Source organism: Lissotriton vulgaris, chromosome 4_1 (genome assembly GCF_964263255.1).
Source record: "Lissotriton vulgaris chromosome 4_1, aLisVul1.2, whole genome shotgun sequence".
Lineage (NCBI taxonomy): Eukaryota > Metazoa > Chordata > Amphibia > Caudata > Salamandridae > Lissotriton > Lissotriton vulgaris.
The window spans coordinates 31,578,702-31,595,717 of NC_141691.1; the positions used below are offsets into that span (position 1 = coordinate 31,578,702).

Below are 17,016 nucleotides of genomic sequence, written 5' to 3' on the forward strand. Positions count from 1 at the left end.
AGCAGCTGGACCTTCAGCAGCAAGTGCTCTGGTTGAAGCTCGAGCATAATTTATAGGGTGCACATTTTTCATGTGGCACAGCATTGTATGGATGCTAAAAGAATACTTCCTATTGGGGTTTCCCCTGGAGAGAACACTCCCACAAATAGTACAAGTAACTTTAGGAGCATTCACTTTCTTTTGTTCTTGTGGGTAGTGAAGAACTTCCACACAAATGATTCTTTAGTCTTGTTGGCCCGTGGCAGCTCTGGTACCACCTCCACATCGGAGTCCAATGATGATGATGAATCTTGTGGCTGCTGCTATGCCATATTCTCAATAGTCAGTTGGAAAACAAGGAAAAAGCTGGAAAGAACCTTCTCTCTGCGAACAGAAAGAAATAGTGAGTGGGTGGGTTTTCAAAGATTGTGGAACAAAAACTACTGAAAACCAATCAAAAGTGTTTTTTCAAGCCACATGACTTTGTTTTCAAGTCACATGTCTTGACATGCGCGCAACGTGCACGCACGCATGCGTGCATGGTGCACGCACGCGTCGGAAATGACATTTTTACCTGATTTTTGAAAATGGCTTAAAAACGTGAAAAGGAGGCAGGGAAGAGACTCCCTGACCCCCTAGACCTTCTCATGGGGTCCCTAAAGGACTCCAAAGGGCAAAAAAATAATAATAAAATAAAAAAAGTTGCGAGGTGCGCGCACTGTGCACGCAACCTCAAGGCAGAAGTGACTTAAAAACAAAAGTATAGAACGTGAAAAGGGGATAGGGTAGAGACTCCCTGACCCCCCGGCCTTCTCAGGGCGTCCGTGGGTGCGCGCACGTTAGAAAAAAAACACACAAAAAAAGTTAAATAACAAATTTGAGTGTTTATATGTTGATTGAAAATGTAGACTATATAGTTAAACTTTAACCAAATCATAAACAATAGCTGTTCCATTGCATATTACTGGATACAATCAATCTATTACAATATACAAAGGCGGTTTGTGGAAAAGTAAATATGTACAAATTTAAAAATGAATACGGAGATTAGCATTTTAAAAACTTTGGAAATTCACCTAAAAAACATAGGTTTCACACATGTCATAGTTAGGAAATAGCATTGAAAAACCCTTAGAAATTCACTGAAAAAAACGTAAGTTTGACACACGTCATAGTTAGCTGGATATTTCACTCATACAAAACCATTAAAATTCCCCCATTATAGTTAGTTCAGCTAAGTATAACTCGCGCGCCCAAAATTCTCTGCTGATGACGTCACATATTACATCACTCATGACATGGTCAGTGACATCAATGAAGAGTCATTGGAGAAAGTTGTGATGAAACAAGGTATTTTATTTTCACTCACTACTTTCTCACTTGGATGCTTGAACAGACTAGCTCTAGGGATTGAACACACTTTGTCATAGGCTTTTTTTAAGTGTGATGTCCGGATAGCCTCTCCATTTGAACCTTGCCATGGAATCTTGTGCAGCTTGCTCAAAATCCTCTGTAAGAGTACAGTTTCTTTTAGGGCGTAATAGTTCACCAAAAGGTATACTATTTTTTAAGGGTTTGGAATGGCAGCTGTTGGCTTCAAGGGTAGAGTTACCGGCTGTGGCCTTCCGAAAAAGAGAGGTGCAGAATTTTCCATCCCTGATGAAGACTTTGAGATCAAGAAAGTCTACCTCAACACTGCTTATGGTTCCACTCAGATGCAGGTTAAGATCATTGTGATTTAAGGATTGAATAAATAATTCAGCCTCTGTCTTGGAACATTTCCAGAAAATAAACAAATCGTCAATATATCGGTGCCACCCGATAATTGACGTGACCCATCTCTGATTCTCATCAGACCAGGCCACCTGCTTCTCCCACCAGCCTACGAATAGGTTTGCGTAGCTGGGGGCAAAGCAGGTGTCCATCGCTGTCCCTCTCCTTTGTCTGTAATATTGTTTCTGGAATAAGAAAATGTTGTTATGCAAACAGAAATACAAGAATTCCACCAACATACAGTTATGTTTCAGGTATTTCAGAGAACAAGTTTTTAGAAAGTACTGCACTGCCTGTATTCCATGATTGTGCGCTATGCATGTGTAATATATATATATACCCATAGGTCTTCACAGGAGTCCTACTTTTCTGTGCTACTCTGTCGGCCTAAAGGATAACGTCGGACCTGAACTTTATATAGAGATGTTATACAGGAGATGTTGGTCCTACTGTTAGTCCTGCTGTGATTCCATGAAGCCTCATACATAATGAATGAGAATCAAACTAGGGAAAAACCTGTGTTCCGAATGCAGTGACGTATATAGTAATGTAGGGAAGGATATACATGAAAGGTTGCAGTGTTACAGCGCCTATATAGGGTACCTATATGGAATATGGCACCTGCTGGTTCAAATCACCAAAAATAATCAGGTGACCGTTCACTCCCATCCATCATCAATGCAAACCTGCCAGCTGACTGGACATTGACCCTATTGTATAATAATAGATGGACAGGACTGACTGCTGTGAGAAGTTCAGTTTCAATGTGCCCCTGGTGTGTTAGTAGAAATGTGGTCACCCTTCACCTCAAATGAAATAAGAAAGGGATTGGATGTCTGCCATTTTCTATCTTGTATTCTTTTGGGCTTTGGTGCTCCTTGAGCAAATTGAAGTCAACGGCCCAATGACATAGGCCGATGTCAGCCATTAGAGGAGCAGTTAAACTCTTGGTAGCACTGGCTTAAAAACTGGGGATCTGGGAAGAGTTCAGAAAGTTATTCATCTCCCAGGGAAAGAAGATGAGTATGTGAATCGCTTGAACCAGGTCTTCCTCTCTTCAAGATACCACTCATAACCATCTCCAGGATGACATCAGGGGGAAAACGGTATCTGGCCCTGACATCTTGGATGGACATCCCAAATAGTGTTATCCTTTGTTCAAAAATTCTCTTTACTCTCTTCTTCTCCAATGTCCTATCGCATGGCAAGCGGCAAACCGACAAACACATTTAAGGAGTTTCACCTGGAGTTGGCCGGTGGGATGGAAGGCATAGCCACATGTTGTCAGGATAAAAGCAAATGTCCTCTGCCCCGAGTGTGCAGATTGCACCGAGTGGGGCGAATTAGCTCTGAGTGAGTTTGTACAGATACTACTCCCCCGAAAGTTGTTAGCTTAGACTTTTGGTCTAAGTTTACCTTTGTGATTCAAGCCCTCTATGTTTGTGTGGCTTTATAGTAGATTTACAATGCACATTTCTAAAGGCATTATTTACATTGTAGATTTCTAGAAGTCTTCATTTACAATGTAGATTTCTTGTAAATATTTACAATGCAGATTTCTATCAGATATATTTTGCAATGTACATTTCTCGTATATATTCCTAGTAATGCAGCTTTCTTGTAGATATTGCGTGAACGCAGACACTGAGCACTGAAAGCAGGAGAGCTGCACAATTGAGACCATGGCCTCTGAGTCTGAAGGAAATGTATGAGAAGTTCTTTGATCCACGAAAGTTTCTCCAGAATTACTTTGTACACAACTGTGAAATTGTGGAAGATTCTATTTATCAGCTGTTTCCTGCTTATCTGAGGATCTTATCATCATGTGAGTACTATCGGTGTTACTTCTCACCACATATTGAGTGGTTCATGCCTCACTTTTAGCTGACTGTGCCCCAACTCACCCACAGTTAAGAGACAGTATATTGATCCATTTACAACAGTATTGACAAAGATAATTGTTAGTATTGAGTAATTCTGGTTTATATTTCACATTACTTCATAAACTTAAGAAAACGTGTTTCAGATCTCGGTTTTTTAAGCTTTAGGGCATTGAAGCTTTCTTTGAGATGCACATGAATAAACATAATACACTTTTTAATTGTTTCATTGCACACTGAAATTTGTATGCAGAATTTTTCAGGCCGAAACACACAGTTCAGCTTGATGGGAAAAGTGTAAGTGTCTATTTATAACGAATTTGTGTTGTACCCCACAACAATGGGACAGTCTAGGCGGCCCTGTCAGCACCTAACTCCACAAACTAACAAGGGAAGTGAGGTGTTCTGGTCTAGACAGTGAAGAATCTCCTGACCCCGGGGTCACAAGTAGGGTCTGATATTGGAGTCCATGTAAATTAATGTCCTTCCCTCTTCTCTTTGTGTTTTTTCACCTAGACTCCAAAACTGAAGGAGGGTGTATATCCTGCATATGTAGTTTACACACCTGCTATCACGAAAACAGTCAACCCATTCTCCTCTCTGCAGGCATCTAAGCACAGTTTATTGAAATTCTTTTTTTCTAGATGGCCAGGCGCCAAAAATAAATTTTTAATCAACAGCTTCTCCTGTGCTTGAAAACTGATGCAATTTATGACACTGGCTATACACAGTTGATGGACAGAATGCAGAACAATGTCTTACATTCACCCCCGTACAAAGATCTGGGCCTAAATCCATCGGTTTTTTGCTCTCCACACCACCCTAGGTCAGACACTGGCTATATGCAAATCAGCCTTGACCCTGTGCCTCATGGGAACAGTTCAGCCCGAACTACCAAGCCATGTCTTTCCTAAACCGGAATCAAGCATCCAAGGACCGGTTTCTGGCTATCAGCCTTCTTCAGCCTGGATAGCTTGACTCCAGTGATGTGGAGAGCCTGGGACTCACGTCTGAGCATACCCAGCCCACTCGGGGTGAAAATTGCAAAAAACACCGTTGATGGACAGAATGCAGAACATAGAGTTCAGTAGGACAAGATATCACTCAACAAACCTACTGTCTGTTTCAAAAAAGTAAATATTTTATGTGACATGACAAGAATAAGAGGGCATTCTCCAACCTTCTCAGCACTAAATAATCATTCATGAGAGGTGCCCAGACAGACAGACATGCATATGGACAGATATACAAACTAAAGAGCCATGTCTTCAGTTTTATTTTAAAAATTCACTAGATGTGATACCTTATGTAACTGAAGTCAGGGGGAGTTTTGCAGTTTGGCAGTGGCCGCAGAGATTACTCTGCCTCCTATCCTGGGCATCTGCTGAGGAGGGGTGACCGGAAGGAATTGACTCTCTGAGCCCATGCACTTGACTCTGTCAGCCAGAAAAGATTGGGTGTTTGACAAGATGATCCTATGAACTATAATGGCTGCATGAGGAAAGGAGTTTATTGACATTGGTAGAAATGTTGCTAGATATAAAGACCACTTTTGTCACTCTTTGCAGCGTGAGCTGTGCTCTAACCTGGGTGTTTTGAAAGGTACCAATGCAAATAGAGCATTTTATTTTAAAATGTGCTTACATTATGAAACATTGGTAGGTTTCAAGACTAATTGACACTGGTGTTTTAGGATACTTTGCAGTTACCACACTTCTCAAGTTTCCCTCAAGCATACTTTTTCACACTCAGCACACCAAGCTTTCACAGTGGCCTTGCTATACAGAATCTGTTAAGTCCACAATGGAACTAGAGGGAGATCCAATGGCAGAATCCACCATTGATGAGTTAAAAACTAAGAAGTAAACTACCTTCCTCCTCACTGGTCATGGGCAGCGCTGTCAGGGACTTGACTTTGAATTATGGGAAGCAGATCCCGCTCCAGAATTCAGGATGAAGTGCGCTTCTACGGTATCCTTAAATTGAACTAGATATTAATATGAAATTGTTTCCCAATGTCTGTGGAGTCGCACGGTAGCAAAAGTTGCACTAGAAGATCCAAGGAATTTCATTTTTGAAGAGGACATGTTAGTTCTGCCTAGCAGGCCTCAGCATGCAACAGAGGGTGCAACATGTAAAATAGGCAGGGGAAACAATCAATGCACCTGGTGTTCCCACAGTGGAGAAGTGTGGCTCAGGGGTTAGAGGCGGCAGACCCGGAAGCTGAGATCGGTCCTGGACCAGGGCTCAATTCCCCGCCTCGGCGGGTCTTGGGCTCAAAAATTCCACGAACTCGATAATTCTCGTTCTGGTGCCTACTTGACTCACGGGTTCACACTCTGCGACTCTGGGCAACAGCTTGCTTAATCTCCACCACGGCCCCTCGCGGCGGGATGCCTGGCTTTCACCTTGTGGATACCCTGCTGGGGTTATCTCACAGGGGAATACCAGGACGGGTTCCCAAGGCAAGCGCCTTGATGCCTTCGGGTGATACGTGCACTATATAAATCGCAATACATTTACATTTACATTTACTGTTTCAGTTGAGTTTCTGTTCAACTCCCTCAAGTGCATTGTACTTTTTGGCAATGCCCCATAGTAAATTGAGCTATTTGTGTTAAATATATCAGGGGCCATAATATGCATAGTGACCAAGGGTGTAACAGGTATATGCACCCGCTTTGTGTGACCCCATTTCTCTGCTTCTATAGCTCTGGGTGCTTGCAGTCTGTCTCTTTTACATGTCTGGCAGGTACACTTTGTGCATTCTCTCTAGACTAAATATGGGCAAATTTTGTGGATCTCTGATCCGCAAATTCACGCAAAATCAGCAAACTTTTCCCCGAGTTCGCAGAAAGATCCGCGAACTTGCCGATTTTTAGAGTAGAGTAGAGTAGAGAACTTTCTACTGGCTAATCAGTAAGTGCTACCTCGTTGGGTCAATGTATAGTGCTTTTCTTACACTACAGCTGCTTAAAGTGCCAGAAGAGTTGTCTCCAGTGACCATGTGTGTGTTACTATGCCATCGCGCCGAAGGGTGCAGGGGTGCCTTGAGTGAGCTGTCCATCATAGTGGGTAAATGGGGGGAAGACGATGACACCGCAAGTGTGTGGGCGTGGCCAAACGAGTGGGCCTTTAATGCGAGTTCACATGTCTCTTGTGTGTAAAAAAAGTCAGAGACCGATCAGAGCAGCAGATGAGGAGAAATAAGCTCCTGGTCACAGGAACTGCACGGGGTTTGAGCTTGTGAAAGTCAAGGATGAGGGTCATCACCCGCGTTGCATTGCAATAACAGTAGGGAGTCGCAGAATGAGAGGACACAGTCCACTATGCTTCTCGTGCCAGGGGAGCAGCAGGGTAAATGTGAGTAAGGGTAGGGCAGAGGGTAGTCGTGAGCGTGTCTGCACCCTAGGGTGACTGCAAGACCACCCACCCGAGAATCCAGTCATTTGCCATTTTGTGGCAGTTTCTGTTGGCTTCTGGACTTGGGTTTAGGTGGGAAATCTGTCACCGACACAGGGCAGGTCTCGTCAGGCTTGCATTCCTGCGTTTCTGGGATCACCTGTTTCATTCAGGGCCCCAAGGCGGTCTAATACTGCAGCCGCGGGTGCTTGCAATCTAGAATCCACCCTGCGTCTCCCATAATATGCTCCACTGCAGGAGCTTCCCGATACCTTATAGTAGCTGGCCATGGCCAAGGGTCTAGGGCTCACCAACTTTCGGAAAGACTTATTATTCCCAGGTGCTTCGCAGACACAGGGTGCCTTATGTCCATTCGGGCCTTGCCTTGAGGAGAAAACGCTGGCGTGGGGAATGCGGGTGCCAGGTAGAGCCTGCTGCATCGCCCAGAGGTTAGGCGCCTCCCAGACCACAAAGTCACTTGCCAGGTGGGTGCGTTAGCAGTTGTGGGCCCTCACTCATCATTCTCCCCACCTTTTCTCACCAGCAGGCAGTGTACATGGCTCAGTAGGGGGTCCAAGGCTCACCAGACTTCAGTGGGTTCCGTTGATTCCAGGCGCACTGTAATCCCAGGGGGCCCCACATTCATCGGGGCTGCGTTACAGATATAGACTGCTGTTAAATTTTGGTTGTCGAGTGGACCTAGTTGCACTCCTACACTTTCCAGGGATAAGGTCCCCCACAGTCCTCTGTACCATACAATCGGCAGGGGAAGCAGCAGCAGACATGAGTCTCTGCACTCTGCATGCCGCCATCCGACCCCCTCAGCATTGAGTGGCCACGCACCCCACAGGCTGCAGCAGATCTGGGTAGGTAGTCTGCGATCAGGCCCCTACACACCACAGGTCACGTGACGCGCAGGGGTCCCTTGAGTTAGCTAGCCATAAAAAAAACCGCCCGCTCGTGAATTTAAACATTTTTGGCAATTTCGCGAGATTTGCGGATCGTGAAATTGCTGAAAATCTGCAAATTTTGCGAGCATTACGGATTTTTGGCCCATGCTTACTCTAGACAGCCATAAACACAGGAAGGTTAGGTGTGTTTTAATACTAATCTGCATTCGGTAGGCTGTTCAATGGCTGGCAGGGGAGGAGGAATTGGCACATACCCCTGAATAGGCAGTGACCAGTCCCCACACAAAAGGATTGATTACACCTTAGAGTTATTATAGAGGCAAGACTGGGAAGAAAAAGCTTCTGTGCACTTTAACAACCCTCCCTTGAAGTCACCCCCACTTCAAAGCCACAACTGGGTATAAGTACTGGGTCTTTGACATCACCAAATCATACACTTCCGTACTCATAAAGAACCCTTGTCAGAAGGACTGATGTGCAGCTACAAGGACTGTTCCTCTGCTGGATAGCTGTTCTGAAAGACCTGATTTTCTGCTGTGCTGCCCGGCTGAGGACCAGCTGGAAAATGCCTTACAAACAAAGTGATCTCCAAGGGCTTATTGGCTTGCCTCCTGTTGTTTGAGAATCAGGACTATCAAAATCTCTACACCAGCTCCTGTACAAGGCTCACTGTAAGTAGACCCAAATACCTGCACCAGAGTAATCTACTCCTCTCCAGTCTGCTTGGAGCAGAACTGGTGCATCAACCATGTTGAGAGAGTAAAATTGGAGTATCACACCTGAAGTCAGAACACCACGTCTACAACCTGATGCATCAGAATGGCTCATCACCACTCCAGCAGTGTGGAGAGATCAACGCATTCGCTCGACTGCACAAAGCAACCTGGTACATCTGATCTCAACCAATGCCTCTTGGCTTTTGTGTTTTGTATTTGTAATCGAGGCATTGCCACCACGGTCGGGATTGGCATCAACGCATCACTCTACTGTGCCCAGCATCTCGCTGTTGCAACCAGGATCATGGTATTCTCTCCCTGGGCTTGTGTGGCTCCTGTATCCAGTCAGCGCTCTGTTATGATCAGCCTGACTTTTCCTCAAGTACAGCATGACCAGAAAAACCTCATATATGCTTAGTCCTTCTGAGTGCTAGAAACACATTTCTATTTTTTTATTTATTTGTTGACTTCTACTTATTAGATTTTTGTTTTTTTTGTCTTAATTTATTTATCAAAGTATTGTCTAATGCTCTAAACCAGTGTGGAGTGTATTTGTGGTATGTCCTATATGTTACTGTTTGTGTGTGTGTTGCACAAATACTTCACACATTGTCTCATTAGACAAGCCTGACTGCCTTGTGCCAAGCTACCAGAGGGTGAGCGCATGTTATCTTTTAGTGCATATCTAGCTTACCGAGAGTAGGATTGAGGGTCCTGCTTAGACCGGGTGAATGCCTCTGCCAACCAGAAACGTAATTTCTAACAAAAGTGTTATTGGTAGGTCACATAATGAGGTAGGATATTTTATTGTCGTTCTTGTTGGTTACTATTCATACGTCTTTTCCCTGGGGGTGTCATGATTTTAAGGTACCCTTGTGCCTTCCTCCTGGAACCACCTTGCAAAATAATTGAAACTGCTACAGTTAAAACAAGCCTTACACCTGGACACAGCATTACCAACGCCGATGTGGCAACAGTCCACAGTATTAAGAGTTCCTCCTGTCATCTTTGCTTTGTGTCTGTAATTTATCACCATTTTCACTTTTTGGTGCTGAAGACCCACTGAAAGCCCTGTCATCCCTGGAGCTCAATCTCTGATCAAGGGACATCACCATGTTTTTAGGATGTTATGATAGTAGTGGCTCTGACCAGCTGGAAAACAGTGGGCATACAATAAATATAATATGTGAGTGGGACAGAAATATCATAAAAAATTTATGAAAGGCTTACCAGTTTCTGCAGCAAAGAGTACTTTGACAAGTTGGGAGGTGGCATGGAAGCCGGCCCCGGCCCCTGCGTGCTGCTGAAAAGTCACAGCTTCGACTTTACAATAAATGGGACAAGGGAAACCATGGTCAACAATTAAAGGAAATGAAGGGACTCACGGGTATTGAGTGAACCTTAAAGGGAAAAACAACAAACAGCAAAGGACACAAAATAGGAACTAACATTAAAGACAGAAAATCAGTGCAACCACGTCACATGTTGGCAGTCCCGGGATTACATTTCAATGAGGTCTAAATAGGGCTCTACCCCTCACTACCCAGAAATGACACCCAGCACCTGAAGTGAGTGGATGAGAGTTCCTAATTGTTAGGAGTCTAGAATTCCAACCTCAGCTTCTATCGACACGTCTTCTAGTACCTACAACCCAGTAAATCTGTTGTTTTACCTGAAGATTGACTGACTTTCAGACTGGAGCCATTGTTTCCATCATCATTGCATATGGTTATTTGAGTTCCTCTTCAATTGTCACTTTGGGAAATATGAAGTCCACCTGCTTCTCAGGTATGTTTTTACTGGGTTTGTGGAGAATACGTTAACGTATGACTGCCAATCTACAGCTATGGAGGGGTTGCGCCTGCATCGACTTACTTGTGTTGTCAGCTATGCAGATGTTTGTTAATTCACAAAGTCTTGCATAGAAGTCATCAACAGCCCCTCCCCCCTTCTGTTGGCATGCTGTCTCTGTTCAACTTTGTGCTTTCAGGGCTGTGATGCCCTTTTCATACTGCTGTTCACCTTTGGTGTTCAGGAGACTGCAAAATAATATAAAGATCTTGTCATTTGTAATTTCTAATTTGTAATTGTAATTTGTAAAGCGCATTATCACCGTCAGGTCTCTAAGCGCTGTGAGAGGGTACTGCCTTTGCCCGGGTGGAGATGGTATAAACTAGAATATGCCCCATGCCTCAAAAAATAATACTGTCTTGAGCTTCTTCCTAAAGGGTAGCAGAGAATGCTCCTTATGTACATTCTCTGGCATTTCGTTCCAGATTTGGAGGATGCAAGTAGAAAAGGCTATTCCTCTAAAGGAGGACAGGGAGAAACAAGGGCAGACCAACAGGCTGGCCTTTGATGTCCGTAGTGTTCTAATGGGTTGTATTTGACCAGGCTAACTTTAATATACCTCTGGGCTTGACCATAAATGGCTGTACGTGTAATGGAGAGGCCTTTAAAATGTGTTCTCTGCCTGATTGAAAGCCAATTTAGCTGGTGTAAAAGGGGGGGGAGGGTGCCATGAGTTTGTCAAGGCACTCTGAAACTTAGTCTGGTGGCATCATTCATAACAACCTATCATTTGGCTAATATGTTTCCCTGGAGGCCGATGTGCAGGGAGTTGCCGTAATCAAATCTCAAAATAATCAAGGTGGGTACAGCCAGTCTGAGTCTGTCAAAAGTGAGAGGGGGGCGATTTTACGTTGCTGTCTCAGCAACCCGACACATGTGCCCACTATTGCTGACACCTGCTGGGTCATAGACAGTTTGGCGTCGACTTTGATAACCAAGCTTTTTAGGGCCAAGGCTGGCTCTGAATATTTGCCTAGCTCTTGTGGCCAGAAGAGATCCTGCCATGGGTTGGCATCAATGTTGAACACTAGAACCTCTGTCTTGTCTGGATTGATTTTAAGGGAATTGGCCAACATCCAATTAACCGTAAATGTTTCAATATTGTGAACTCTTGAATGGGCAGTTGGGGAGTTATCTATCTGAATGATAATTTGGGTGTCATTGGCTTAGTTGTAGGTCTGCCTGGGTTGGACACATAGTCAGTCAGCTATACTCTCTGGGAACGGCCCTTCAAGATAGATGTAAGCCATTCAAGGGCCGTACCCTAGATGCCCAGATCTGAGATCTGCGACACAAGTTGGTTGTGATTGACCGTGTCAAATGCCGCGGATAAGTCCAGCAGGATCGGGGCACATGGTTTGTTTTTATCTGCCCTCAGTCTTAGTTTGTCAAGTACTGACAGCATAACCAATTCCTTGTTATGGTGGGCCCTAAATCCCGCCTGGTTGAATTGTAGGAGGTGTTTATCCTGGATGTGTTTTGACAATGAAAGTAGTACATGCTGTTCCAGTAGTTTTGCGAGGAATGGTAGTTGGAAATTTGGATGCACATTTTTAAGTTCTTTGTATCAGCCCCAGAATTTTTTAGGAGAGGCATGACCAGCGCCTCCTTAAAGTCATTTGGGAGAAGCCCTTCTTCCGGACATTGGTGGGGTGGGGTGGGGTCAGCCAGTGACCCATATTTCTCCTGCCTTATTAGTAGGGCCACGGAATCCTGCGAGAGCAGGGGAAAGGTGTTGACAGGTTTATCAAAGGAGGGGGGCAGGGTTACAGGTTCTGAAAGGCAGGGGAGCATAGGGATGAGCTGGATTTCCATCAGAAGATCCTCAACGTTTGATGTAAAGAAACCCTGTATTGTATTACTATCTTCCCTGCAGAACGAAGGCTTCTGTTCCTTATTTTGTCTCAGCTCTTTCAGAATCTTGAAGTCTCCTTTTGTGTGTTATTAGCAGATGCAATCTTAGCATCATAAAATTCAGCTTTCCTAGTCAGGATTGCCTTTTTGTAAACTGCAAACCTCACATGGTATTCTAGTTGAGCGCCTGGGTCGTAGGCTTTTCACCAGGCCTATCTCACACTGGCGGAGTGTTTGTTTCATGCTACGTAGAGTCTCATTGAACCAAGGCACCCCTTTCCTTTATCCCTTATTCTTTCCCTTTGTACTGGCACTAGTGTGTTGATAGGGTCATTCAGCCTGGACGCAATGGCAGGATATTGTGCGTCAGGGTCTCCCTGAGTTATACTGAGGGGGGTTGATTTGCTAAGGGTCGTGACCAGGTCATGGGCTCTGATTGTATTCCAACTCCGCAGCACTTTTCATTCCGGGAATGAACAGGTTTTTTTCTTCAGGAGCGGGAAGCAGCCGCTAATTAAATAATGGTCAGACCAGGAGAAAGGACTGCTAGTTAGAGGGTTGATATGTGGCTGGGAGGTCCAAACCAGATCAAGTGTGTGGCCCTTCTCCTGGGTGGGGCCATTCACAAGTTGGTGGAGTTCCACCTCTGTCTAATGTAGGGGTAGTGATATTTTCACTTCACCATCTGTTTCTTTGGTGACTTTGGAATTGTAGCTGAGCAGTGTTACCCATATATGTGCGTCCTGAGTGACCCTGTTACTATATCTTTTGGCTTGCTTATGTGATGGGAGTGGGTTAGCATCAATGTCAAGTTGGTGTAATGGATAAAACTGAGCACTTTACCTGGGGTATTCAGTTGAGGGCTTGATTGGATGCCAGGCTTGACACTGTTATGCGCTGCGGCACCCTTGTGGTGTAGTTCCTATTTCCCCAATAGGCCCTGCGCATTGGAATAACATAAACAGTAGTATCGACATAGAAGTGCGGATCTTCCAGGCCTCCACTGACTATGCTAAACTTAATTGGGTTTATTACCAACTAGCTCAGAGGTCACTGGAAACTTTCTTCTCTGAATAGGAAGTGATCAGCTTCCCTGGTACAGACAAGAAGGGATTCAGTTTTCCAACAACCGTGCAACATGACAACGTTGCTCCTCAGATAAGAGTCAATCTCTAGGGTCGTGTGAACAATATACGTTATTTTACTCAGTCAGTGGTTGTGCAGTTTACTTTCACAATATGTAGAGAATAGAGAGACGGGCGTTGTCAATAAAGGGTAACATTTATTGAATAGTTTTTCTTCTAGTACAAGAGAAATGAATTGCCACAATTGCAAGACTTGTTATTATAAAAAGTACGTACAGTAAGATGAGTATTACGAAATAATACTGTAAAAGCATTGATATGGTTTCTTAGCCATACAATGGTTTAAAATGAATAAAACATATATACATTCATATATACATTAGGCTAAAATACTCAACTGGTGCTTCTAACTACGCCTACCCCAGTGTACCTGACCTAAGCCTAATACTTGGGAGGGGAGTAAGTAAGTCGCTTTAAGTTAAGTTGCTTTTGCCAAGGTTTGCTTCAAGAATTCTCTCTAAGGGTTTAGTCAACACCATACCTCTGGAATAGAATGATGGAGGTCTGGTATCTCCTTCAGGGGGTCGATATCCCAGTCACCTGCAAGGGTAGCCTGGAAACGCCGGAGCTGGATTTCTCTGCAGGAGAAAAGACAGCGTCTCTCTCAGCGCGTCGAGGAAGAGGAGGAGGGGCAGCGTCCGCGGGCAGCTTGCATCTGCTGGGCTCTTGCAGGGGATGGCTGTTCAGCTCCTAAGTTCACCACACCATCGTTCGCTAGTTAGCAGCGATAGCAGTAGCGATAGCAGCTATGGTATCATCAGCATAACAGCAGCTTCGTCAGCAGGGATGGCATTGAGGCAGCTAGCATTTGCTTAAGGCAACGTTGGTAATATTTATACCTGAAAGGTGCCTTGTTTGACGTAAGTTTTTGGACATAAGACATCAATAAAGATGTCACTAGGAAGTGATCGTCTATCAGTGCTCATTAGAATTCTATTACTAATCAAAACATAGCAAGCGGGCTTTCCCAGGTTGCTGAGTTTTTATCTTGTTGAAGAACTCAGAGTGTTAATCTAGGAATCTTAGATACTAACTTCTGCTATGTCATTGCACTAATTGGCTGCAAAGGAAGTGGCAGAGAAAGCGATTCTGAAATGTGGCTCTGTGAGGCCAGAGACGAGTTTCTGAATATTGCATTTGATTGGTTATGCCAATATAGGGAATAAATGGATTTATAGCCGTATAGGGGCATAAGGTCACAGTATCGATCAGGGTCTTAGATTAGAATGCTACAGCCTCTGATGGAACATTCATATATTCTTGGTCTCCTATAGCTCTATGATTGGTCTAGTAGTGCCTGGTAAGTTGTTTTTCTTTTGCACAACTTAACTGGGTGCTCCACCTCACACCTGAATGATATTTGTGTATCTTGCATGGAGATGATTAGTAGAAATTGCAGAAATAGCAAGAGGCAGGCTGAGAGCTGTGTAAGATATGATTTTCTCTCTGCCTTAAACATGCTTGTGTGAATGCTCTGTAGATGTGTTATGGTGAGGTCACTATCACTACCACCACAGCATTGCATAGCTAACCATGCTGGAGAAGTTGCTTTGTGCATTCGTCTTTTTGAGGACGTTTGGTGGTGTATAGGGCACAATGTACACATCTCCACTGTGGGGATCTCCCTGTGGTTGTCACAAATGTCTAGACAGGCATTCTATTGTGGTCACACTGTGAATGAGCCCATGTGCTCAGAAGACCCTTACTTATTCTCTACCATCGCGTCCGGTATCAAGGTGGTTGTGTGCATGCAGTTGTGACTTCTTTGGCCACCTACCAAAACTCTTAGAAAAATGCAACTGTCCTCCCATTGGTGAAGTAACCCTCTGCAGACCCTTCAACACTCACCAACTACAGACTGACCCCCTATTATCATTTCCGGTCAAGGTCTTAGAGAAAACCATTGAAAGACACCTCTCTAAATACCTCAATGGCCACCAACACCTCAACACCATTCAGTGCGGGTTCAGATCCAACCAAAACATGGAAACTGCCCTTATTGACATCTGCATGACTCTAGACAGAGGAGACATGGTGGCCCACATTCTCTTGGACATCTCTGGAGCAGTTTACACAGTCTCTCACCTCATCCTCATCCAATGCCTACATGACATTGGAATCAAATGACTTGCACTCCAATGGATTTGTTCCTATCTGTTTGGGAGAAACTAGTCATCCTGACACCATAGACCTGTGGTACCCTGGACTTCATCTGCAGTGTTCTGCAAGAATCCTCCCTGAGCCAACTCATACATAATCACTCTACCCTGCACCATTTGCTCTCATAATATCAACATTCTTTAATATGCTGATGACAACATGGCTTTTTCCCCTTCTCGTGGACAAGATGTTCAGTACCCGGATCAACATCAATTCCTGCATGCCTGAAATTGTCTACTGGATGAACATGCGCTTTCTAAAGCTGAACATCAATAAGACCGAAATTGTGATCTTTGGGAATACCATCTCACCTTTGGATCTGCTCTTTCAACGTATTTGTCTTGCATAGAAGTCATTAAAAGCCTCCCCCTCTGTTGGCATGCAATCTGGATTCATCATTGTGCTTTTAAGACTGCAATGACTTATGGTGTTTGAGAGATTTGAAATAAAATCAAAATCTTGTCACATGTGCAGTGTGGCAGCAGGAAAAATCTTACTTCACCATTTGTAGTGCATGGTACATTTTCTTTTGCACAGCTTTACTGGGTGGCCTACTACACAACTAAAGGGTGTTTTTATCTTCCTTGGAACTTGTAAGTAGAACTAGCCTGAGGCAGGCTGTGAGTTGTGTGATGTATGCTTGTTTACGTGCCTTGAACATGCGTATGCGAATAATCTGCAGTCGTGTTTTGGTCAGGTACCTCTCATTGTCACTATAGTATTTTGAGGGTTACCATGCTGGAGAAGTTGTTGTGTGGACTTGTCAATTTGAGGCAGGGAAATGTCCAGGGCACAATTACCTCATCACATCTCCACTTTGTTGGTTTCACTGCGCTTTGCATAAAATAATTGACAGACATTCTCTAATGATCTCACAGTGAGTGATTGAGCATATGTGCACATATGACCATTTATTTATTTTGTACCATCATGCCAGGATCAACGTGTTTGAATTCATGCAGGTTTTTTATTATTAAGGCTCTTGGAAAAATGCAAATGTCCTCCCAATGCTGAAGAAACCCTCTTCGGTAACTTCAACACTCACCAACTACAGACCGATACACCTATCATTCACAGCTAAGGTTTCAGAGAAACCATTTACAGACACCTCATTAAATACCTCAATGCCCACCAACACTTCAATACCACACACTGTGGATTCAGACCCAACCAAAAAATGGAAACTTCCCTCATTGCTGCCATGGATGACATCCACATGATTCGAGACAGAGGAGACATGGCGGCCCTCATTCTTTTGAACATCTCTGCAGCAGTAGACACAATCTCCCACCTCATACTCATCTAATGCCTAAACAACATTGGTTTTCAAGGACAAGCAGTGCAA

The 17,016-nt window shown here is 44.1% G+C and overlaps 1 protein-coding gene across 1 annotated transcript in view; it reads left to right on the forward strand.

Moving 5' to 3' along the window:
* Positions 1 to 1,559: 1,559 nt before the first annotated feature.
* The window catches only part of LOC147718277 (nicotinamide N-methyltransferase-like), a 44,775-nt gene continuing 29,318 nt past the window's right edge, over positions 1,560 to 17,016 (forward strand). Inside the window, exons 1-2 of the mRNA XM_086967178.1 lie at positions 1,560 to 1,700; positions 3,394 to 3,577. Of these exons, the coding sequence (XP_086823304.1) occupies positions 1,560 to 1,700; positions 3,394 to 3,577 (325 nt within the window). The remainder of the gene's footprint in view (positions 1,701 to 3,393; positions 3,578 to 17,016) is intronic.